The sequence below is a fragment of the Macaca nemestrina genome, chromosome 14 (genome assembly GCF_043159975.1).
Source record: "Macaca nemestrina isolate mMacNem1 chromosome 14, mMacNem.hap1, whole genome shotgun sequence".
NCBI classification, from domain to species: Eukaryota; Metazoa; Chordata; class Mammalia; order Primates; family Cercopithecidae; genus Macaca; species Macaca nemestrina.
In genome coordinates this window covers 33,670,529-33,696,279 of record NC_092138.1, presented here as the reverse complement: position 1 = coordinate 33,696,279, position 25,751 = coordinate 33,670,529, and the positions used below count along the sequence as shown (strand labels likewise).

The 25,751-nt window shown below is 39.1% G+C and overlaps 1 protein-coding gene across 8 annotated transcripts in view; it reads left to right on the top strand.

Moving 5' to 3' along the window:
• The window catches only part of LOC105491836 (GLIS family zinc finger 3), a 478,098-nt gene that overhangs the window by 163,074 nt on the left and 289,273 nt on the right, over positions 1-25,751 (top strand). For all 8 annotated transcript variants that reach the window (XM_011758546.3, XM_011758539.2, XM_011758533.2 and 5 more), the window contains 2 exons: positions 3,472-3,679; positions 10,536-11,652. In XM_011758546.3, coding sequence (XP_011756848.1) covers positions 3,549-3,679; positions 10,536-11,652 — 1,248 coding nt within the window. In that variant the 5' untranslated portion in view covers positions 3,472-3,548. The remainder of the gene's footprint in view (positions 1-3,471; positions 3,680-10,535; positions 11,653-25,751) is intronic.

Sequence of the window (25,751 nt, the reverse complement as noted above, 5' to 3'; positions counted from 1 at the left end):
CCCCACCTCTAAAACTGGGCATTACAGTTGAATGTGAGTTTTGGGTGAGGACACAGATCCAAACCGTATCAGAGGGAGGGTTAACTTTATTCCTGTTTTGCAGATAAGAAGACATAGACATGGAGAAATATAGCACAAAAATGTTAAGTAATTTGCCTAAATCCCCAAATAGCAGATCCCGGGCAAGCTGTCTCCAGAGCCCACACTCCAAGACACTGCACAATTCTGAGTAGTCTGGAGGTATAGGTGTTCATTATGCTTCTGGCATTATGAAAAAATTTAGATGGCTGTATTGAGCACAGTGGCTCTTGGTCACACTTGTTTGCCTGCATGTGTGAGACAGATGATGCTATTTTCCATTTACCAGAACATCCTCATAGTTGTACCACAAACATTTATATGTTCCCAAGAAGTTCACCATTAATTTTCATGCTTCAAGGATACCATTTGTGATACCATTTGTGCTTAGATGGGGTTAAAGTTGACCAGTGATTGCTTCTTGGCCTTTTGGCTAAGATCAAGTGTAAAGCTGACCACTGAATTTGGGAGTAGGAGGTGGTATAGTAAGAATGTGGAGATATTAGGGAGATAATTAGCATTTCTTCATTACAAAGCAAGAAACAATGTGGATGTATGAATCCAGAGTAGAGAGTTACAGAGGCAGCCTTGACCAGTGTAAAATTCTGGCCCAGAAAGATAGATTTATAATTACTACCCCCACTGACTTCATATTCCATTCAGATCTAGTTAGCAATTCTGTGGCAAGGCATCAAAGGATTGACTTGGAGTTTTTTTGTTTTTGCTTTTTGAAAAATGGCACTGTGTATCAAAAAAGATAACCAGGAGAGTTTCAGCAGAATAATTTGTCAGTATTTAATATTCACTTATATGGATCTTTTATTTTCATTCATTCATTCTAATTTCACTGGATAGACTTTATTATGTAATGTGCGTTAGACCCTAGGTTAGGTGCTAAGGAAGTAGAGATGCCTCAAATAAGGACTTTGTCTTTAAACAGCAGTGAAGTATAAAAATGAGAGGATGGCAGGCACATACAGAGTCCAGTTCCCTGAAGTGCTATGGGTGCTGAGGCACATATGTGATGGCAGATGTGGACAAATGAAAGAAGCAGTGGTCAGATCTGCCTATCAGGTAGTGGAGGAGGAGGTCATATAGGTGGTGACCCTTGAATTGAGACCTTAAAGATGCAGAGGTGCTCACTAGGTGGATAAGTTAGGGTAAGGGCATTCCAGGTAGACAGAAGAGCATGAACAAGATAAGGGTTAAAATAAATGTTTCAGCGATCACATTAGTTTGTATTGGCTCTAAGGTGTGCATGTTTTTACATTACAACATCTCTGAAATCTGGACATCATGCACTAGTTGGACTGGCAGTTCATGTTCTTACTGGTACATAAAATAATGGTACACCTTACAATATGTGCCATTTTAGTTTTATGAAATTATCTATTAGTATTTTTTGCCATCAAGTAGTATTTCTTGGATGCTGTTCCAGCTGCTATGTCTTTGTTTTAGAGGTAGATAGGTATTAATACCTTTTTACTGAAGAGGAAATAGGCACAGAATGACTGAATTCCTTAGATAAATATGTGACATGAAATTTGACAGAATACTTGATATTTGATGTTGCTTTTAATAGTAGTGGCTAGTAGCAATGGGACCCGGGGAGAGAATTCATATAGAGAATTCATTCATTCAGTCTTATATACTGGACTAGGCTATGAACCATCACATTGCCTTTTTTTCAAGGTAAAAAGGGAGTTTGAAAAGCTAATGCATGTAGCTTATTGAGATTTTTAAAGATATTGAATTTATGATGCATTACATAAAAGTGTACCTACTATTCTTGGTGTCAAGATGAAGCCCTGATAAAACAGTGCTTTATGACTTATGAAAACGGAATATCTGTAACTCATCTTTTAAGGCACAGAAGATGGATCAGATATAAACTGCAATGGGAGGGGTAAAGGAGAGGTTCTGGTTTATGTATCTGGGAAAGAAAATCAGAGAAATTTCTTTTGGAGCGAATAATCTTGGAAAGTGTACAAGGAAGAAACTAGGCATATCAGAGCCTAAATTTAAGCACACAGGTGTCATCAAAATACACTCTAGTAGAATCAGTTTCTGTTCTCTCTTTGAATCCCTGTGTGATTTTGTGCAGGTCAATTGCCACTTGGATTTTAGTGTCCCATAAGTCTGCACTAGACCAGGATTCCTGGCAGCTAATAATGCTGTGACTCCCCAGCATTTCTGAGATAGGGCTGCATTGATGGAAACAGTGATTGCTCCAATGTCTTGTTTGTTCTGTTGTTTGGAGGGCTCTTGGGAAGAATGTTACAAAAGATGACAAGTAAAGGCACTAAATCAATAGATTTAATTTTGGGGAAAACAAAACAGGAAATTATGAACCCCTGCAGCTAAGAAAACTGACAGTGACACTTTTCTTCCTACTTCGATCCCAAATATATCAGTGAAAAAGATGGGAAATATGCTGAGAAAAATGTAAAGCTTAATTTGTTAAAGACTGAGATCGTATATATTTTTGTTTGCTAGAGATGAAAACAGACTGTATAGTTACTGAGACTTGACCAGGTAGTTGACAAAAAAAAGTTTGAAAAAATGCATCCATGTAAAAAGAATGTCTAGAATGATTCGACTCATTATGATTTTTTAATAAATGAGTCATGGCAGTGTTTGCCTTTCTCAAAGTCTTTGCTTTTCACTTTTCCATAACGACAGAGACTCTTGTGGGTTCCTTTTTTTCTTTCCCCTTTGGGTGTGTATCAGCTTTTACTACACTGATTGTTACTAATGAAAATGAAAAATATATGTCCAATTTGGTTACCATGCTGTTTTTCAAATGAGCGTTTTGTTTACAATTCTGTCATCCTGATTTTTTAAAAAATTGGGTAGATGTCCAATGACAGTGTGTTGAGATGAGGAGAAAAAAGTCAAGAGCAGAGAGACACAGCCAGACTACATCCTTGTAAAGAGACTTTTTCGAAGTACAGATTTGGAATGAAGTAAACCAGTTAAACAGGTTTTTTCCAGTAGTGTCAACTTTCCTTGCTGGGTGATTCAAGATATTAGCTATTCTAGGAAAAAACTTGGTTTGATACAGGCAATCCCATCTACTTACCACCTTAATCCTTTAGGGAAGGATATTATAAAATATGATTTTTAGTATAACTGGACACTTATACATAGAAGGAGTAAAATTTAAGCACATTTTGTATGAGTGCTGATTATGGGAAGTTTTCTCTTATAGCATTATGGCTTTGTCATTAGAATTGGAGAAAGCTTTTTGCTATCACCAATATTAAAAAAAAATAAAGAAATGATCTGAGGACTGTCTCTAAAGATGGGTCCTGATATAAGCATGCACATGTCTGTGTTTACTGATTTCTGATGTAAGGGACATGAAAGCTAACCTGATTCATTTGTTTTTAGGGGCTCTTGGCTTTGGGCCTCAGTGCAAGTCCATTGGAAAAGGCAGCTGCAACAATCTAGTGGTCACCAGCAGTCCCATGATGGTTCAGCGACTGGGACCCATTTCACCTCCAGCAAGCCAGGTCTCTACAGCATGCAACCAGATCAGTCCTAGCTTACAGAGGGCAATGAATGCAGCCAACCTGAATATACCTCCTTCAGATACCAGGTCTCAAGTTAACTTTTTTTTCCCCTTTCTTTATGGTATAAACACACCCCATGAGTGTTTTCCCTCTCTTTCTGAATACACACACACACACACACAAATGCACACACACACACACACACAAATACACACACTCATACACTTACACACTCAAGCAACTCTCTCTATTTGAGGTTTGTAGGGGAATATGTCTAAAACTAAGAATGTGCCATCATATCATCTTAATTGGGAGGAATGGTTTAATACCTACTGTCTTGTGGTGTGAGTGAAATGAATACCTAATTTGAGATTGTGGGGCCTCAGTGACTGAAACACGGTGTGTAAATTTGTCAGTTTCTGGTGAAGCAGTCATATCATGGCCTAGCAAATTTGCATGGTCCATGTACACCTATCTTACCTGCCAGGTTTTCTATGAATATGATGCATAGTTTCCAGGCAGCTCTACAATCTGTTTTGTCCACCTGTGCATCCATCCAGCTACCCATCTACTTAAATATTTGTTAAGTACCTACTGTCTGTGTAATATAATAGTTGAAGTTTAGGGGCCTAGTAGCGAGAGTAACGATACAAAGCATACATTTTAAGACTTTCTGATGTGTCTGGAAAGGCATACTTTCGTGTTTGAGTTACATAACATTTCAACACAATGTCGATTAGGTTCCAGAGTAAGTAGGTACTATAAATGCCATGTATCTATCTCCAAAGGAGGGAATTGAATAGAAAAGGGAAATCACCCCTCAGACAAAGTTTTACCACTCTCAAGGTTGATATTAGGTGGGAGGGGCATAAAACTAAAATACTGTGCAGTGTTTAAGGTCTATTTTTATGTTTGAAATAAATTATTTTATCGTCTGGAAGTTATTTTCTTGGAAAAACACAATCCATAGTTTCTGCCTCTTAGTTCTGGTTCTACCATAACTATGGTCTTGCACAGGAATTTTACTCTCTAAGCCGCTGCTTCCTCTTCTTTGGGATCGGTAACCTGCTATGTGCCTTGCAATTCTGGGATCTTGTGTTTTCTTCCTTTCCTTCCTTCCAACCCCGTTCTCCCCTCTTGTATCTCTGTGCTGTCCCTCCTGGTCACTATTTAAGACTCTGAAATCATAGTTCCTAAATCATTTATTTATGCTTATTTTTTCATGAGATAGAAACTTGTTTTTCACCTGAGACTTTTTGTGATGGGAAGCTGCTGTCATTTTCCCATTGATGATTATGCCTTAAGGGACTCCTCAGACTTGCTGAGTGCTGCATGTAAAATGAACTGTGCTCATGCAGTGGGTGTCATTGGGAAGCCTTCAGCTTCCTTTCTGTGGCAAGTCCAGCCCATGCCTTGAAGGCAGAAGTCATAATTAATGGTGAAACTGACAGTAGTCAGGGCACAGACTGCTTAAGCCATGTATCTTATGCAGTCCCTTTTATGGGTCGGCCAGAGAGGGGTCATTATCTCATTGTTTTCTGGCATATTTGATTCCTCAGCATAATTTTATAACCTTAAAAGACAGCACCTTAATGGTTCACTGATAAGTGTTTTTGACTATATATTTATTATTTGAGTCCTTCTATGGAATTTTTTTTTTTTTTCAGGATGAGCAAAGAAACAGGAATTGGGAATTGGCTTGGTGAAATATGGAACTTACTTTTAGCAATTTGGAATGGTTGCATTTATTTGTGAGCCTTGGTTTGTGTATTTCATCAATGGAGAGAAAGAATAAGGGGCAACAGTTCAATAAGAGGCAAAGTTCAACATTTTACTAGAGATAAAGAGAAGATAGAGAATCAGCTTAGTGTTTTATACATTGGGGGCACGCTGGGAGTGGATGGAAGTAGAACAGGAGGCATGAACTGTCCAGTTTGAGAGATGCTGCCCTATGAAAAGCTGCAAAATGTATTGTTTTTCCTGATTATATAATTCTTATTCACTGCAGAAAATGCGGAAAACATGGAAAAGTACCAAGCACTAAATGACAGTCATCCTGAATTCTATCCGCAGAGACAACCATGGGTGGAATTTTGATATACATCCTTCTAGCTATATTCAAACATATACAATAAACATAGGCTTTCCTTTCCACTAAATTGATCTAGTAATCTACATAGTTTTTAATTACCTTTTTCCAGTTAACAATTATAAGCTTTTATAATAAAATCCTCTTTCAGCATCATATAATGGCTTCTTCCTGTCCCGGATTCCACTTTATAAAGAAAGTTTATAAATAAAATTATAATTTTAAAAATCAGTCTTTTGTTAGTTGGCACTTACTTGTTTCCCATTCTTTAAATATTATAAATAATGCTTTAGTGGATCAGCTCTGTACATCTTCTGTGCACAATTCTGATTATTAGAATAAATTCTTAAAAGTAAAATGTGTTAAAAGAGTTTTGAGGCTTTTTATACATATTATCAAATTGTACTGCGGGAACTCACTAGCAATTTATAAACTAACCAGCAGTATAAGAGAGTGCCTGTTTTCTAAGACACCATTCATTAGTAGGTATTATTATTTTTAGGACTTTTGCTAATTTAGAAACTTTGCCAGTTTGATCTGTAAAATGTTATTTTATCTTAATTTGCAGTCTTAATTATTGACAATATTGAAGTTTTCATAAATAAATCTATGAAGTTTCATAGATTTATTGGCTGTTTGTATTTTTTCTTTTGACCTCCTTTGGGTATGTTTTTTGGGTGTGCTCATCTTGGGAAAAGCTCTTTTTCCTTAGCTTTGTTGGATTCTATTTAATCCAATGATAAGAATCATGCCTTAATGCTGTATATTTGCCTAGATTAATCTCCTAACCATTTCTGATTACCTGTGCTTAATGATAAATGCAAACTATATCTTACCATCTTGAAGATCCAGGAGACATTCTTGATTTAGGCATTGCCAAAACTCGAATACGGAGGTCATTGTATATATTTCCCCCTAAAATGACAAGGCTGAGGTGCTGATACAATAGCAGTTTCATAGAGCAGTCTTAACAAACATTGAGTAGTAGAAGAGATCAGATGCTACCTGCATAGGTTTTGTAGCATACTTAGCTTTTCTAGTGTTTTCACATGCATCGTAATCCTGCATTTTATGATTAAATATTCATAAACTACCTGCAAATATTTCTGTTTAAGACCCAATGGAACCAGGACACAAAGTCCAGGTGCTTAGCTTGTCAGTGACAAAGTTCAGCCATCACAGAATGTCATTCAAGATCCAAAAGGGCACTGTATTTAGATTTTTATTTCCTAAATCAGAAATTCTTGGGCATGGTTTCCTTTGAGAGTATATCCACAAAGGTGAGAGAAGGCTAAGGGGGCTGAGGATGCACTCCAGGCTCTCTGTAAATCGTAACAGTTTATAAAGCCATCCTGTCTTTAAATACAGTACTAATTCTTTTGGGGAATTTGCTGAGGCACATAGACATGAATTTCCAGACAGACTACGACTGGCCATCTTTTTCATGATCTACATATATAGGAAATACATCTTTTCTTTTGAGGAATTCTCCATGTGATCTATTAGAACTTATTTTGAGCTTGGCATTGAAGCAAACATCTAACATGGTCATCAGGCCTCTCATGCTCTTATGGCCCCATACAAGTTACTGAGTTCTTGCTTGACCAGCCACCCTAATCATTTTTGCTGATGGTTTCTGAGTTTTCCTATTAGTTTTATTTTGTTCAAGATGTATCTCCTTTCCTTTCACATATAGTTCCAAATTAACCAATCACCAGAAGTAATATCATTAGGATCAGATGAGCATATGGAAATGGAGATTGCTCTCAAATGATGATACAGCTGCCACTTTCTTTGCCATGGGCCTGGTGTGGGTAGCAGCAGGAGTTAGAGGTGAGAACCCTTTGGAACCATTCTCATTCATTCAACATGTTATTGCAGAAAGAACAGAAAATTTGGGTGCCCATCGTAGCTTGTGTGACTTTAAGCCTGTTATACCAGGTCTTTCAATTAAGCAGAGCACTGTGGGTCACATGTGGGATACAATGTAAAGAAAACAACAGAGAATATGTATCATCCAGTAGGTCACTGCCTATCAAGCACAGCTTCATTTGTATTTCTCTAAGAACTTTGGGGTGTATGTATGTATGTATATGTGTGTGTGTTACTGGGAGAAATTTCCCAAACCCTGTTTTATTCTTTGTAAAATAGAAGTTATTTTTAAAATCCAGTTTACTTACCTGACAGGTTGTATCAAATGAGATCATATATAGCGAAAACGCTTTGTGAGTGCTATAAATAATGTTCCATTGTCATTATATTGATTATTTATTTACTTTCCTAATCAACAGTTTTTTGAGTACTTAGTATGTATCTAACATTCTAGTAGGCACTGGGAAGATAAAAACGATCCCTTCTGTTAAAAGACTTTGAAATTTATTGAAGAATATAACACCCACAGATGCCTGAAGTTAGCTACATTTAAGACATGTTGCAGACAGTATATAACTTCTTTGGGAAGAGAACTCTCACTGGGAGCTAGTGTATTGGGGAGAGATGTCAAGGATTAGAGCTTTGAAAGATTAAAAGATGTGAGTAATCACACAGGAGGGAGACTGGCTGCTAGGCAAAGGCCATTTGGGGAAGTTTTGTTCTTATTAGGTGTTTGAGATAGGAGAGAGTTCTCTGTTCATATTAATACTTTAATGAATAGAATATAGAATTTGCTTTCTGAAAAATATATGATAATTGTCTTAGAAAACTCAGATATCCAAGAAGTTACAGAATGTGCCTGCATGGCTTTATGCTCAGATTTAAATTGAGCCATATTTAGGTATAATTTGAGAGAAATGAGAATCATCTCTCAACAATGGAGCAAATGAACGTTTCACTATAGGCTGCCCTGAAACCAAATAATACAATTTTATAAGCAAAGTATATATAGGTGGATAACATACTTCTGTCTGTTAGTCATGACTTAACAATCTAATATGCTCCAGTATGACAGTGACAGGCAATTGTAGCACCTGAGAATGTGCATCCATTCAGGCATGTAGCTCTGCCAAAGCTCTGGTTCTTTATGTTCTATGAACCTTCTCAACCTCCAGGTGTAAAGCAGTCAGTTGTCTCTGCCTTATATATGACAGGACTACTAATTTAGTTTGGGTCTGAAAGCAATTCCTGGATCTTGCTGGGGAAAAGACCAAAAGGCCCTTGACATCCAATCACCAGGATCCTTCAGCTGAGCTCTGCAGGAAGAGCCACATGCTGCTAAGTATGCTGGGAAAATAATTGAAAAGTGTCCTTGGGGAATTAAAAACTAGATGATTCCCAAACCACTTTGGGGCTTGCAAAAAGACTACAACCTGAATTTAAGGATGTGGACCAAGAGGAAAATCTATGTCAAGGGCAACTGGATATAAATTCCTGCTGTGTTTGTCATTGGTAAACATCACTTCACTTGATGGTAACATCTCGTTGATCATGGTGTTATCACCTTGTACTGTGCATTTTGGAGCTGAGATGTTTTTCTTGCTATATCACATGCTTGTAGGAAATGGTGTTTGTGGCTTCCATTTTGTGAAACGGAGTAAGATGAACAGGTGGGATGAAAATGCTTCTCTTTTCCCTCAGTTCCTTTGCGACAGGTTGATGTTTAAGAGCTGGAAATAATGTGTTCATTTTGAGAAGACACACGTTTTATATAACGTTTTGTTGTGATTAACTTTTTTTGTTAGAAAAAAAGATCTCAGTAGAGAGTCAAGGCAGGTACATATAATAAGCCAGGTTCTTCTGATATACAACATGTCTCAGTCAAGAAATACAGTGTGTTATGTCTTGCCTCTGTGGCAAGTTTTCATCCAAGGGACATATCTTTTCTCCTCAATTATTTTCACACTTGATATTAGCCAAAAGATTGAGAAGTGATTTTTATTTTCAAGGCAACAATGTCACAGTAAAACAAAATGAATTTTAAAGTGACCAGAGCTACATTATGAACCATTTTGATATGCAGATAATATATTGTGAGACATAGGGTGTGTTTTTTAAAGGGCAAGAAGAATAGGAGAGGAATTGTTGCAAAAGTGAACTACAGAAAGTGAATGATCTGCTCTTGGCCCAAAGCTGCTTGGATTTAAGGACGAGAGTTCACAAAAAACCCAGCTAGCAAATGTGATTAAATCTTGCATGGCTCCAATGCATTAATTCCAGATATGACTTGTTATCAGTTTGTTACTCCTTTATATATTATAGCTGCTTTTTATATTTTTTTCCTTTCTTGGGGTGATTTGATGTGACTAAGTACTGGCAATGTGAATTACTATCTTTAAAAATATCAGGATAATTCCTTAATATCAGTGAAACTAAATTGTGAAATTATTAAGTCCCCTGGACAACCCTTTGACTTTGAGGGTTTACTTTTTTTCAAATAAAGCATGAGTTTATATGTTACTTTCCCAAATAGATTTTACTTGAAGGCTGGGATTCTATTTAGATTTGTATTGCCTGAAAAGCCTGTCATAACATGCTGCACACAGTAGGTGCTTAACAAGTACTTATTTGGTTGGCTTTAACAGGTATCAGTAATTTTTCCCCCATATTGAAAAAGTTATTTAAAAATAAAGCAAGGACTATTTATTACTAAAGTATTAAGATTATTTATAACAATAGATCTTTTGTTACATTATTTCAGTGAGCATTAGGTTTTATTGTTCTTCTTGGTAAGATGTTATTTACCTGGAACTAGAAGCCTTGGATTTTATCTTAGCCCAAGAATGTGTGTTTAGCACAGAACGTAACTAGGGGAAATACTTAAGGGATTGTCAATGCAGTGTTCTTTTAGCTCTTAAGCAATCCATATCCTGCTAAAATGTTTATCTTTTTTTTTCCTTCCTTTCTGGCTGCTGTTCCAGGTCCCTTATTTCGCGTGAGTCTTTGGCGTCCACGACTTTGAGTCTGACGGAAAGTCAGTCGGCCTCGAGCGTGAAGCAGGAGTGGTCTCACGGCTACAGGGCCCTCCCTTCGCTTTCCGCCAACCACAGCTCTCAGAATGGCATTGATCTAGGGGACCTCCTTAGCCTTCCTCCCGGGACATCCATGTCCAGCAATAGTGTCTCTAACTCATTGCCATCCTACCTTTTTGGCATGGAAAATAGCCACTCTCCTTACCCTAGTCCTCGGCACTCATCCACCAGGTCCCACTCGGCCCGCTCTAAGAAGAGAGCACTGTCCCTGTCCCCGCTGTCGGATGGCATCGGGATAGATTTCAATACCATCATCCGCACGTCGCCCACGTCCTTGGTGGCCTACATCAACGGGTCGAGGGCTTCCCCGGCCAACATGTCCCCGCAGCCAGAGGTCTACGGGCATTTCCTGGGCGTGCGCGGCAGCTGCATTCCCCAGCCGTGCCCGGTGCCCAGCAGCCAGAAGGGCGTGCTGGTGACCCCTGGAGGCCTGGCGCTGCCGGCCTACGGCGAGGACGGGGCCCTGGAGTACGAGCGCATGCAACAGCTGGAGCACGGCGGCCTCCAGCCAGGCCTGGTCAACAACATGGTGGTGCAGCACGGCCTGCCGGGTCCCGACAGCCAGCCGGCCGGACTGTTCAAGACCGAACGCCTAGAGGAGTTCCCGGGCAGCGCCCTAGACCTGCCCCCCGCGCCTCCTCTCCCTCCTCTGCCGCTGCCCCAAGGTCCTCCACCCCCTTACCATGCCCACCCGCACCTTCACCACCCGGAGCTCGGGCCCCACGCCCAGCAGCTGGCCTTGCCCCAGGCCGCCCTGGACGACGACGGGGAGATGGACGACGTCGGGGGCAAGCATTGCTGCCGGTGGATCGACTGCAGCGCCCAGTACGACCAGCAGGAGGAGCTCGTGCGGCACATCGAGAAGGTCCACATCGACCAGCGCAAAGGGGAGGACTTCACTTGCTTCTGGGCCGGTTGCCCTCGAAGATACAAGCCCTTCAACGCCCGCTATAAACTGCTGATCCACATGAGAGTCCACTCCGGGGAGAAGCCCAACAAGTGTACGGTGAGTTTCCGAAGTACAAGGGGTGGCCTTTCTTGAAGGCCCGGCTTACTTTGCATACGTGTATTTTTTCCCAACTCGGCCCATGGGACAGAGGACCTTTTCTTCTTGTATGGAGTTTGCATGCGTGGTGGTCTAGGTATCCATGAGATGGGGTTCCTCTTCAGCTTGAGGAAGGGGAAGGTTTATTCCATGATTAGTGGCTCTCCATTTCTATATTTCCTCCTGCAAAGGTACATGATCCATCCCAGCAGGTGATCTTGGAAAGGAGATGCCAGCCAGGTACCAACTATGAATTTCCTTAATGTGAATGGATGTGCAAGAGCAGAAAGACACAGATTGCACATCAGCAAGCTTTAGTTCTTTTCCAAAGCAAATATTCAGTGACTTTTCCTTCCCTCCAATAACCGGCTAGAACTGGGATGGGGAGAAGAGTGGTTTTGGTATTTGAAAAGGAACACACCATTTAGCAACTTGGCTAGTAAAAGTGTTCCGGCATGCATCCACATGCCTGCACTCTGTACCTTCCAGGGTTGAGAGACTAGCTAATGATTTATAGTCAGCATAAAATCACCCAGGGGATACACAGGAGCAGAATCTCGCAGGATCTTGACTAATTTTAAGAGGCAATTTTGTAGAGCGGTATGAGGAGAAAGAGCAGGGAAGCCTTTGGTGCTGAGGGAAGTGGGCCTGATGTCTCTTTCTTCCTCGCCTCTGCCTTTCACAACATCCATCCTGGAACTCTCTCTGTTTCTTGGCAAAATGTACTATTTTTGAATAATATGATTCTTAAATGATTTCACAACAATTTCGCACCTCACAGAAACCCTCAGGGTTTATAAGCAGGGCATCACCCTTGGGATCATGAGATGGCTTTGCACAATCTCAGACAGCTCACTTAAGTCTTGGAAAAAGAAGAACATATGTTTTATATTAGTTTAGATGGACAGAAATATTTCATTTAGAGTTGAAGTCTAAGATTTCTATGTATTCCCTGGATATTGAGTATGGTGCAGGTCACTAAATATGTGAAATATATAAATCAATTTGAACAGAAATTTATTTGTACTGTGGTTCCCCAGCCCGAGTTCCTTCTTTCTGTAGTATGTCAGTGATGAAAAAGAATCTGGACTATGTGTATGTTTGATTATAGATTGGCCAAGGTTTCTGATTCATGTAAAAGCAAACCAAACAGGTGATAGCTATAATGCAAGTATTCAAAGCACTTTTTCACTGCCCAGTAGGTATTTTTGAAAGAGTTTTAAGAATTTCTTGTGGAATGGAATTGCATTTCTTGTCACTACATTATGCACCACATTGTGATTTTTCTCAAGGAAAACCTGAAGCTGATACCTTGCGAGAATGCCAGGTTATATGAGTGAAAAGAATAATTACTTTCCAGACAGCAAAACCTTGCTCTGTCACTAGGGTTCTGCATTAAAAATGCCAGAAAGAGACAAGCAATTGAAGGCAAATCCATTTACTCTGGAACACACCGGCCTATTGCAGGCAGGAAAGACATTCAGCCTCTGAAGGAAAACAGTCCAACCTTTTAGTTCTGACTAATCCTGGCTGAAAATAGTTTACTGGATTTGGCTTTACTGAAATAAACATAAAGGCTCGAATTATCCAGAAAAATATTTTTTGCATTGCAAAATTAATTTTTGTGCAATAGGATTTCCCCATTTTCCTACTGTTCCCAGGCTTTGCAAAGACATGTAACTTTATAAAGTTGACTTTTGCTGAAGTGCATGATGAATATCAAAAATAGAAATAGTTCAGTGAAATAATAAGCTGATAGGTTAATGTTTGCAGGCTTATGCATAGCTTCTCATTGTATTGTTAAGGATGTATGGGAGATAATTTCTCTCCCTCTGATCTGCCCACTCCCCGCTTCTAGATGGAATCTTTATAAAATTCAGATTGGTGATTTAACAGTGTATCGAATCTAGGACCACAAAGCATTTATTTACACATGTAATAGTGCAAATAATAAACAGGGTTTCTTAGGAGCTCACTAATGCTGCAATTCTAGTTCTGGGGCTATATATTTTTAGCAGGAAGCCTTCATTTTCTTCTAAAACATACATATTATGGGCAGTATGTCTTCTGAAAACTGTTATGTTGCTACATGTCATCTACTTGATTTGTAGGGTGATAGCCAACTGGCAGCAATTAATTTTGCTGTGAAAGTTTAGCAGTCTTCTTAAGTTGTAATCCAAGGATAGAATACCCTGGTTTTTAAAGTAGATATACACCTGGAAAAAATGTATTTTTCTGTCTTTTGCAAAATGCATATTTATAGTCTTGGAGTCCAGACACATACAACTGTTACAACTAAAATGTTTCATCTCCTACTGATTTAAAATCTGATGGTAGTTGACTCAAAGCTCAAGATCTTGGCCAAGTAAAATGGCCACATTCTTCTTTTGGAAATGCGAAGTGATCTTTGGTTTTTGTGGCTTGTCATACAGTGCAGGGCTCGGAGCAGTCTAAATTGTAAGACCCAGGCCATTTTTTGTTTTATGTATGTTTAACTGCTATTTTCTGTGTATTATAGTTAGAGTTAGTCATTTTCACTTGCTTAGCTTATTGACCCAAGAAAGAAATGATGACCACATTGTGTTTGGTGACCATGACTACAAGCAGCACAAAGAGCTTCTGGAAGTTATGGTAAAATAGGGGTGTGTGAGAGGGCTAACTCAGTGACGGCTTGCTTACAGTAAGCGGCTGCCACTGGTATCCTCCCTCATGCCAAATTCCATGTCATGCATGAGAGAACGTATTCTCAGAATCTCTGACCATGACTCCCTGGACTTATCAGAACCCTGGGATTCACATCATTCAGGATTCTGGGTGGCAGAACTGGGGGAGGGCTGTGAATTTATTATTTGGTTAACTTACTGGAAGAAGAGAATGGGTTCTTTTCCTTTTCCCCCCCAACTCCACCCTTCTATAGATCTCTTTCTTACTGCTTCGGTGGAAAACCCAACCAACTGCTCTCTTTCCAGGCTTGGTCTCGATTACAGAGACATTCCCATCCAGTGGCAAAGGGCTTGAGAAGTAAAGGCCTCTGTAGACAGGCAGGCAGACCTCAGCTAGTCAGAAACCAGGATATGCCAATATTACATTTAAAAATACCTGACTCCATTCACTGCTATTAACTATAGTAATTTCTAGGTGCTAAATCTCTCTATTTGGACCTTCCTGAGCTTAGACCAACTGCAACCTTGGTATATCTCAGAATTATCAAATTATTTGAGCATTGTCAGCTATAACTGTGGAATTCTATTAAGTTTTTCTGAGATGGTAAGGTCACAGGTCAGAACAAGTCATGGAGTTTCTGAATTTGTCCCTTTCCCAAATCCCTGTTTCATGTTCCTAAAAGGACAACATGAAGTGTAACCCCAAACCATAAATGTACACTAATCATCCCTAACAGTATCCATAGTAAATGGTTCCAACAGAGTGCACCCTGAGAATGTTTTTACTGTAGATCTTTTTGCTATTAAGTTGAAGAGCATGAGGTGGCTGGGTAACGTGCCCAGTGAGTGTGTTCTGAATGAGCTTAGGCATGCTCTGTCTGTTGGTGCTTCTCACGAGAAAGCCTGTCTGCCTATCTGGGGCAGAGTGAGTAGAGGGACACAGGGTTCTGTTGCTAGGATCAGAAACACGGATGACTTGCCTTCACATGTGATTGAAAGCAGTTGTGCTAGCAGGTTAGGAAGTGCTGATAAGGGAATTAGGGGGAATGTGGGTCTCCACTTAAATTTTATTTTTCCTGGATGAATTTTATCCAATGGCAAAAAGGAATTTTTCAAAACTTTTACCCACCCACGGATTTTCATGAAAATATCACTGACCAAAGACCAGTTTTGAATTTTGTATGAATTGACTCATTTCTCCACAGGCATTTTGCCTGGCAAAATCCAGAGTATTTGCTTTGGCTTGAATATTGGGCAGTGGTGCTTTTTAAGTAACATTGGATTATGATTTCAAGAAAATAAATACAGAGCTGGAACCATGTCCCCATTCCTCTTTTATGGCCTGATGTATGGCTTCACAGGCCAGCTTTGGCCTCCTAAGACATGTCTTGAGGAAATGTAAATTCATTGTAAGCTATGGAAGAGCTTTTTCACATCCACTTTTATTTTGATAAGACTTGGTGTTGATGTGGTCTATGACCAGAAGGACCTTAGGAAGATATCATCTAAGCATAATTCTTAATTCCCACTTCATAATCCTCATATTGGCAACAATGGATAAATTATCATAATACCAAGTATCAATAAGGGTATGGAGAAGTGGATATACTTTAACATTGTTGGAGATAGTAAATTGGTGTAATCACTTTGGAGATCAATTTGGTAATACCTAGTCATGTTGAAGATGAGTCTATCCAATAAAACTGTGTCAAGGTGCCTACCCTAGAGAAGCTTTTGTATATGGTGGCAGGGAGACATGAAAAAAGGTGTTTATTGCTTTTGTTTCTCAAAAAAGTGTAAATAACATAACTGTCCATAGATAAGTCAATAAACTATGGCTTATTCCTAATGAAATATTATAAAGGAGTTTAAAATTAAAATATGCATACATATATTACGTATATATCTATTAACATGGATACATTTCAAAGAACAATGTTGAGTGAAAAAATATATGCACAAGGGTGTATATGGTATTAATACAATTTATGTATATTTAAACACAAACCGGGCAATATTATACAATAGATAAATAATTATGTGATTAAACAGTAAAATCACGTGGGCAGGGTAATTAGTAACTTTAGGATAGTGGATACCTCTCAAAAGGAAAGAAATAGAAAGAGATGGGATGTGAGGATTTTACTTTCTCTTTTTTTCCAGAGAGAGAATTGAAAGAGATATGGCAAAATACTGTTATTTTAACTTGATGGTGGTAATATAGGTGTCATAGGTGTCTGTTGTAATATTTGGTATGCTTTACTGCCTATTTGAAATATTTCATAGCTATAAGGATATATTTTTATCTAAAAATAAATGAAAGCCAATTACTATCACATTCCAATTTCTTTCCACCCATATCATTTTTTTAGATGAGAACAAAGCCCAGAGAAATTGATTTTTCCAAGACTGTTAAGTTATTTAGCTGTTCCATACTTAGAGCTTCTGAGGCTGCAGTTCTTAACCCTGGCTGACACTGGAATCACCTGGGGAGTTTTACAAAGTACCCCTACCTGGGTCCCATCTTCAAAATTTGTGATGTAATTGACCTGGGATGCGGCTTCCAAGGTGATTCTAATGAGCACTCAAGGTTGATAACCAGTATTGTAAAAGTTTTCCAGTTTTGACATTAGTGCTAGATAAATAAAAGCCTACCCGGTTACTTCTGTTAAGATGCAGGGATGCAGTGTTTAGTAAAGAGTACGTGTCTACTTATTCTCAATGGCCTGACAGTAATCTCTACATTATTATCAATGGCCTGACAATGATTAGGGTAGTTTAATGTTCTCTTGTAATAAAATTCAGAGACAAGATAAGATATTAGAGTGATTGGTAGTGTCAGAAGGCTTTCAACTGAGTGTCCATTTCACGTTCAGAGTCTCTTTCTTTACAATTATTAGTCAAAGTTTGGGAGGAGTCTTGCACTGAACCATGTATACGTTGTCACCACCTCATTGCCTCCTTCATTTAGCAGTGGAGCTGGCAAATTTGTCACACTGTTCCCATTTTTAACGGTAAGATAGAGTGTTCGCTCTTCCAAACACAATGCAGACTTTCAGCTTTTAATAGAAAATGATCTTCAAAACACTTTTGCTACTATGGACATTTCTGAAGAGTTGGTAAATTACCAAAATATTGAATTTTCTCTTTTATCAAATCTGCCTGATGTGATTAAATAAATAAAATTAACATTAATATCCTCTTTGTCTCTTGAGGCTGAAACACCACCAGTGAACATCTGGTAAAGATCAGAGTGAGTGTAGCTTCCAAGTCATATCCCACAAGGCATCGGTCTGTCAGATATTAAAAGCAAACTCCATGATTTAAAAAATAAAACCAAATCTTAAGATTTCTTTCCCAGCAATTTTATGTAAGAGATACAAACATATTTATCTATGTAAGCACATGTTCAACATACTGTAGACACATATATGTCACCATAAATTACAAATCCCTTAGTGTAGGTAAAAACGAAACCACAGAAATCCTCATTAGATGGGGCATTGACCACAGTCTATAAGGCGTCTGTCAAACCAGATTTCATATCCCAAAACACAGTTTAGAAACCTGCCATTTGGTTAAAGGTTTAATTTGGTTTCCCTTTAGAAAGCATTTAATTCAGTTTACCTGGGGAACTGACCTTTCATGAACTTTGTCCTGAAAATAAATTCATAGCAGATTTGGGCAAACATTTCAAAGCTAATCGTGGTTTATGTTTCTTTGCCCTGTGATTCTAGGATTAATGAAAAACAATAGATAATGAGAGCAACCCTAAGAGGTTAAATATTTGAGGCTTTATCCTCATTAAACAAAATCATTAACTACATGATGGTTAATGTTCCTTTTAGCTCATATTTGTTTTGTGGTTTTTCTCTAATTTCATGCCTTGAAATAATGTCTTTAAAATTAGAAAGAATTATGTAAATCTTTTCATAAATGATCTGATTAAGGGAATGTATGTCAAACCTTTGGAGATTTGTTCATATATAGATTCTAAAATGTGTTTTTCTCAGTTCTTTCAGACTGCACCAGTGTGGAAAATTAGTTTGGCAATATATTAGAAACACCCTTTGTGACCTTTGGAGTATTTCTTGATTGCCTTTTCTTTTGATTGGTCGTGTTGTCATTTTTGGGTCCAGATAGAATTTGAATGTGTAGAGTGAAAGACCAAACACATTTATTTTTCCAAAAAGAAGAGGTCATCTGATTCTCTTTGATCTTTCAGAAATGTTTTCTTCAAGTTCTGGGTAGAACGATTTGGAAAATAGATTTTTTTTTTTCCAGGCAAATTTATTAGTTTTACTGTAATTGCTGAGTCAGGGCTTCTAAGCTGTCAATACAACAATGCTTGTTGTAACCCTGGACGGTGGATCTGTGGTTGGTTAACCCAGAGCCTGCGTAGGGAAGGCTTGATTTTACGTCTGCTCTAACTCTGGGAAGCCTGTGTCCTTCATCCAGAGGGGAGACCAATCTGTCCAATAGGTGTCATCGCTCATATAGGAGGTTGGTGTAGATAGGAATTTGGTGAGAAAGTAGAATGAAACCTGTGTGTTTTCATTTTGCAGCACAGTATTTATTTTCCTTTTCTTGGGCCACAGGTACAGAGCTTGAGTAGGTAGAATACTTAATTTGTTAGAAGGAGAATTTTGAATAATTTTTTAAATGATTAGTTAGAAAAGTTGTTGAGAAATTGGAACATGATATGACCAGCTTCTGGGCAGGCAGGAGCAATATGCTTGGGTAAATATATACCCTAATGCTCTAAAATTAGGGTGAGCATATACTTTATTTTTCAAATCAGCACACTTTTGAGAGTGAAAGTGGGTTTGTCTCACTGGAACGTCAGTCTAAATCAGGATTTTCCTGAAAAAAATTAGGGTGTATAGTTACCTTACCCAAATAGTATGTGTCCTGATGTGTTCACTCATTGTGTGTTCATTCATTCATTTGATCACTGAGTGCAAACCATGTACCTTATCTGGGGGGTACAGAAATAAATGAGACATTCTCTTTGGGAGCTCACAATCTATTGGGGTGACAATTGTGTAAACAGTAAAACAAGGGCTGTGATATATGGCTATGCAAACTTTTAATGGGAAAACTAGGGGAAGAAGCTCCCAAGTATGCCTGTAGAGATTGGGCAGGCTTGTTAGAGGAGGTAACTGCATCCTGAAAGAAGACAGTAATTCTTACAGAGAAAGGAAAGGAGGCCATTTAAGCCTGCACATCACCATATGGAATAGCACAGGAGTATGAAAGAGCACAGAGGAAGAAACAATTCTCAAGTAGTTTGATGGTCCAAGACTAGGTAGTAGTGGAAGTGAGGCTGGAAGAAGTCATGAAGGACTTATACTACCAAATAGGGATCATTTTTAAGAATTGGAAACCTAGTTAATATAAATGCAAATGTAGTCAATAAAAAATATCTTAGGAGGGTAGCATCACTTAGGTAGCAAGCACTGTGTTTCAGTGGATGCGAAATGAAACTTTGACTTCCCCAGGCCTTCTCCATTATCTCTTAAAGTTTATAGTTTAATTCCTCATTAAAACATATCCCTTGGCAGCTATCATATGAAACACACGTTTATCTTATGCCAAGTGATCAGCTAGGGAAACACGTCAATGTAGTCTAGCATGAAAGCATTTTCTGTTGTGGACTTTAAAGAAAACAATTAAAAATCTGGGGAAGACTAGAGACCAGAGTTATTTGATCAATTATGTAGAATGATTAAGATGTGGACAGAGGCTGCATACATTATCCTAAGTATGAGTAGCTTTCCATTAGTTAAATATTTCCTTTTATAATCTGTAAAGAGAGTGAAGTATTGTACTGTTAAACAAAGGTTTGGACTGGTGCTCATTATGCTGAGTTTGTCAGCCTTTTCAAGATTTTTTTCCTTCACTGCTGAGATTTACTTTGGAATTTTTTTTTCTGCTCAGACTGAATTAATACAGAACAGAGTGAAATGCTTGAGCTGTGTAGAGGAGAACAAATTAAATCAATTCCCATCAAAATGGCACCCGTTCCCAGTGACTCAGTCCTGAACACCATAGAACCCCATGTCTCTCTAGACTGGGGAAGGCAGCTTGAAAGGAAGACTTGCCTTTTGTTACTTGAGCTTCTTTCTCTGGCAGCACGAGCCCTCCCCTGGGTTTGAGCCACCCAAGTTTGTAGAGTCATTTGCCTGTTGACCGGAGAGCACAGCCAAAGGCCCAGGTCAGTGGACTCAGGCATTCAGAATGTTCTAGAGAGGGCATCTGATTGGTCCTGGATCCTTGCTTTTAAAATTTATGAGGCAGATTCTCAGGCTTCTCTCACCAGACAGTTTTCTTTTCTGTGTTTTAGAATGTTTGTTTGAAAGTGCTTTCATTTTTAAGTAGGGGCCTGGGTATTGGGCCTGTTGCATGTGTTTTTGATGAGACATATTGTTACTACTGACTCTCTTTTGTCACTGTCTCCCCATCCCTAGTCCCAGTGTCTAGTATGAAAATTGCCCCGAAGAGCAAATGGTGATTTATTAGCCAAGAGAATGGATTTGGGGTTGGGAGAACAGTTGTAATGAAGCAAAAATGGAGGGCTTGGCCTTAAATAAAATTCTGAAATAGAAATTTGTCTTTCATCTCATTTGTGGTGAACCCTACTGCCTTCTTCCCTCAGAGTTTCCATGCTGCTTCACAGGCCCCATGCCTTGCTCCTTATTTTTCCTCTCCATAGAATTTAGGCTTGCTTTTGGGAAAGAACTGCAGGAAAGAGAAATTCATACATATAATGGTGAACAGCTGAGAAAAGATTCAGTGTGCTGGCTCTCCCAAGGGTATCTACATTTTAACGAGAAACAAAGTATCAAACCTCTTCCTTAGACCAAAAACTTGTTCAGAGAAGTGGAGGTGAAAGAAAATGACTATGTTACACGAATTCTGAGCTACTATGTTACTTTAATTCGCACTATCACCCTCAGAGCTAAGTAATTTCTGGGATTTGAGATTCAGACTCTCTTCTTCCTACTACATATTCAAAGATCATTAATTATTCACCTTTGAATCCTACCCACAGCACGTGGCCCAATGATTAACCTACTGTAGACCTCAAATGTGCACACATGCATGCACGCACACACACACACACACACACTTGAAGCTAGGTGATGGATACATAGAGGTTTATTATTCTGTTATTTGCACTGTGTGAAGGTTTGAAATTTCCCATAAAAAATTTAAAAATAAAGAAATAAAATGATTTTGTGTGAATTCATAGGAAAGAAAAGAACAGTTTATTCTCTCTGGCTCCTCAGAAAATGATGCCGGCCACGTGTTTTCTTTAGGTAACCTGTGTTCTTATGATCTGAAAACAAATTAATTTTTCCATTGCTCTTGATGGTCTCTGAGATCACTCTGCTTAGGAATGAGATGAAAGATACTCTTGGGCAGTAACATGATATTTAAAAAGGCAAATGATAAGAAGGGAGTACTATTGGAATACATTAAAATAATTTAACCCAAATCTCAGTGGCTTGCTATGATAGGAGTTTATTTCTTGTTTTTGTTCTAATATGGCTAACTCTTTATGATTGTATAGTGACTCAGGATCCTTCAATCTAATGGCTCTGCAATCTGAGTCTAGGGTGAAAGAGATGTTGTTGAGGATTGTGGAGAGGTTTTAGGAGCCAGGCATGGAAGTGACAGGCTTGACTTTTCTTATCCCGTTCGGTAGCACTCAGTCACATGACCTCAGCTAACTGCAAACACAGTTGGAAAGAGTGGTCTTCCTGTGTGTCTAGGAGGACACTTAAACACAGAGTATTGGTGAACACAGAGTATAGTATCTAACACAAGGAACTAGAAGTGCCCCCTGCTTCTTCTCTGACTTACCCCTGTTTTCTATATCTCCTTGAAAAGAAAACACATTTCAATCTTGATCTTGGAGCTTTCTGTGAGTGGCGACCTGGTCTCATCAAAGAGCTTTAAAGACCATTTATTTTTTTTTCTTTCCAGTGCTGGCTCCTATAACTTGCTTTTCAACTTATTAAATCTTTCCCAGCCCAACCATTTTTTTTTCTTATTGACTCTCCAAGGATTCCATTGCCATACAATCACCACTGCTGGGGAAATGCTCCTTATCTCAAGTGGATTACTCAGATTTTCCCACCTTGTCCAAATTACATGTTTTTGGGGCACAGTTCCCCCCTGCTTGTCATCTTTCTAAGCCATGAGTATGTGTGATGTCTTCTTGTCCCACAGGCATTTACCCTCAAGGGAGATCTGCTCATTATCAAGGGCAAGGTTATAAATGAATCACTGAGAGTTCTACCATTGTGCACAGAAATTTGGTGTGAAGGGCTGTTTTACTAAGACCCTGAAACACAATACTCCCCATCTGTTCATAAAGTAGCTTATTTGATACACACAATGTGGTCATAAATGCTCTTCTATTCTCTGAATGCTTGCTTTTGGTCATGAACTGGCACACACTCAAGGAAAAAATGACAATGTGCCTCTATGGACACTTTTGGTCCATTTCCATAAATATATTCAAACAAAATGAAATTGCCTGGCTCTTTATAATATGTCCTTTAGTGTGTTTAAGCTTGCAAAATTACCCCCAAGGATGACAAATTGTAAACATCATGCAATACCACAGCCCTGGGTCAAGGCCTGTCTCAGTGTTCTACCGACATTCGCCCTTCTTAGAAACGTTTAAAGTGTTTTAGGAAAATGAAGCTAGGCAAACAAGCTTATCGGGAGCGACAATAAAAAAAATCATTGATTCTAATTAGGAGGCGTCACGTATACAGAAACAAAGCTGCTTTTGTGTAATGAAAAGTCTACCTGTTCCCTGAAACACATGGAGTGCTTTCCAGTGGCTTTAGATAATCACGCTGACAAAGTTTCAGGGCCCTGACCTTTTGGCCCATCTCAAGTGATTCAGCACTTGTCGAAACTTGTCTAAGGTGTTGGTGGAAGGTGTGCTGGGATACAAGTTGTTATAAAGGTGTGACAGTGGGACAGGTGCCGTTTGTTTCTGAAAGTCCCAAACTGCATCATAAATTGAGGTGGGAAGAATTCAGGTTCTTGAGGCGTGGATTGAGTTTATTGTAATTATCTCTAGTTGTCCCTCCCTGTAGCAAGTATTTCCCCCGGCAGCCTAGTGCATTGACGCATTGCTGGTGAGGACTCCAGCTTCTTATGGCTTGGGTCACCCCGATCCTGTTCTCTTGTGTGTCCTGGGAAGACCAGCTTTAGATTGTGACTCTGGTTTTGTGCTGTGCCCGTAGAATGAGGCTTTATGATGGAACCAGTCAAGAAAAGAGCTATATAATCTGAATAAGGGAGAAATCACTCTAATTGCTTACTCTATTGAGATAGTAAATCAAAATAAACAACTGTGTCACTATCACTTTTCATGAATTCAGAACCTCAGAAAAAATGAATGTCACTAGACCACAGAGTCAGGAAAATAGATCTTGGTAAATCAATGGGCAATTTAGTTTAAAATTAAGAGCACATATTGACCATTTGCAGTGTCAATGATTTATTTTCAAGGAGGAGTTTCATAAAAGGCATTTTTAGTTGCCTGATTATACATTTCCTCCAAAGATGGTTTGCTAATTACCATCAGTGAGTAATAGGGGTTGCCAAAAAGGAAAAAAAAAAGTCCATTGTGTTCCAAAGGAATGATGCTGCCAAGTGTCTTGACAGGCTCCTGCTGCACTTGTCAAACAGCTGTGCCTGGGAGTGAAATTATGAAGTTGGATTCTCACTTAGCCAAGATTAGAATAGGCTTAATTGAAGGTGTCTGCAATGGGGGACAATTTCAAATTCTTAAGTACAGAATTCATGCATTTCTAAAAACCATTCTACTGACCATCTCTAAATCACTTTGTTTTGTCTCTGCCTTCATTTTCACTCAGATAGGAATGATACAAAATTTAAAAGAGGAAAGGAAATAAAAGAAAATTGTCTTTACATGGAAAAATTCTAAGGTTATTAACATAATTGTTTCATTTATAGATATTTTAGATCTTTAAATATTTGGCTTACATTTTAATACTGAGTTGTTCCTCTAATCATAGGTGTGCATTTTCTCTTGTTCTCCAGATGTGACTTTCAGGTGCAAAACAGCAAGTCCTCTGACAACTATCTCCATTTCACTCATTTAACTGTTTATTAAGCAACTATTTCATGCCAGTCTCTCTTCTAAGCTCTGAGGATACAGCAGGGAACAGATCAGACCCCTAACTCCCATCCTCCTGGAGCTTACACTCTGGAGGGGGAAGATAATAAATAATGCAGATACCTGGGGGAAGAAAGTTCCAGGCAGAGAGAATAGCAAGTACAAAGGCCTCAAGGCAGGAGTGTTGGCCAATTGTGTTCTAGAAACATCAAGGAGTCCAGGGTGGATGGAGAGGAGTGAAGGGGAAGAAGAGAAGAGACGGTGACGGTGACAGAAACATGGGGGCTAGATTGTTTAGGACCTTGGAGCCCAATGAAACGATGCTTTTGAGTAGAGGAGTGATAGGGTCTGACTTACGTTTTAATAGAATCCCTAAATGCTGTGTGGAGAATAGATTGACGGGGAACAAGGAGTAGAAGTTGGAAGACCAAACCTCTTAGGATTGGGAGCACTGTGGTAGCCTTCTGTCTGGTCTTTCTTCTTAATATCCGGTGGTAGAAGTTGGAATAGCTGGTTGGATTTTAGCTATATAAACATATGTAGCTAGACCTGAATTGCGTATGAGGTGTAGAGACAGAAGTGTTAGAGGTGACTTTAAGGTCTGGTTCATGCACCTGGAAGGAGGCGGGTTATCTTTAACTGAGATAGGGATGATCGTAGGAGATTTAGGGAGGAAGCAGATAGGGTGATTTTGTACTTGTTAAGTTTGAGGAGCCTTTTAGACATTCAAATGGTGAATCTGGAGATCAGATGAGAAGTCTAGACCGATGCCATTTTTGGGACCACCTATTTCTAGATAACATTTAAAATTATGAGACTGACTTACCTAATATAAAGTGAGATGAGAAGTAGAGTCATGACAACATTGGTGCCTACCTTGTATTCCATGGTTGAGGGGCAGGTTGGTGGAAGGTGAGAGGAGTAGAAGAACGAGTGAATTTCTCTTTACCAAACACCCAAACACCATGTATCTCCTTCGTCCTGCATTGTTCCGTTGCCCTGACCCCACCTTGGGTGTATCAAGGAGAATTGCAAGGGACCATTGAAAGCAACAAGGTGGAATGGAAGCAGTTGTTCCAAGTTAGCCTGCCATTGAAATCCCTGTGTTTATGCTTCCAAGCCAGAATATAGGCAAACAAAAAACAAGGGGGACCTCTTCCAAGAGAGTATGTTGATTTCCACCCTCATGGTCTTATGCTCTTAAAATTGGTGAGCATTAACAACAG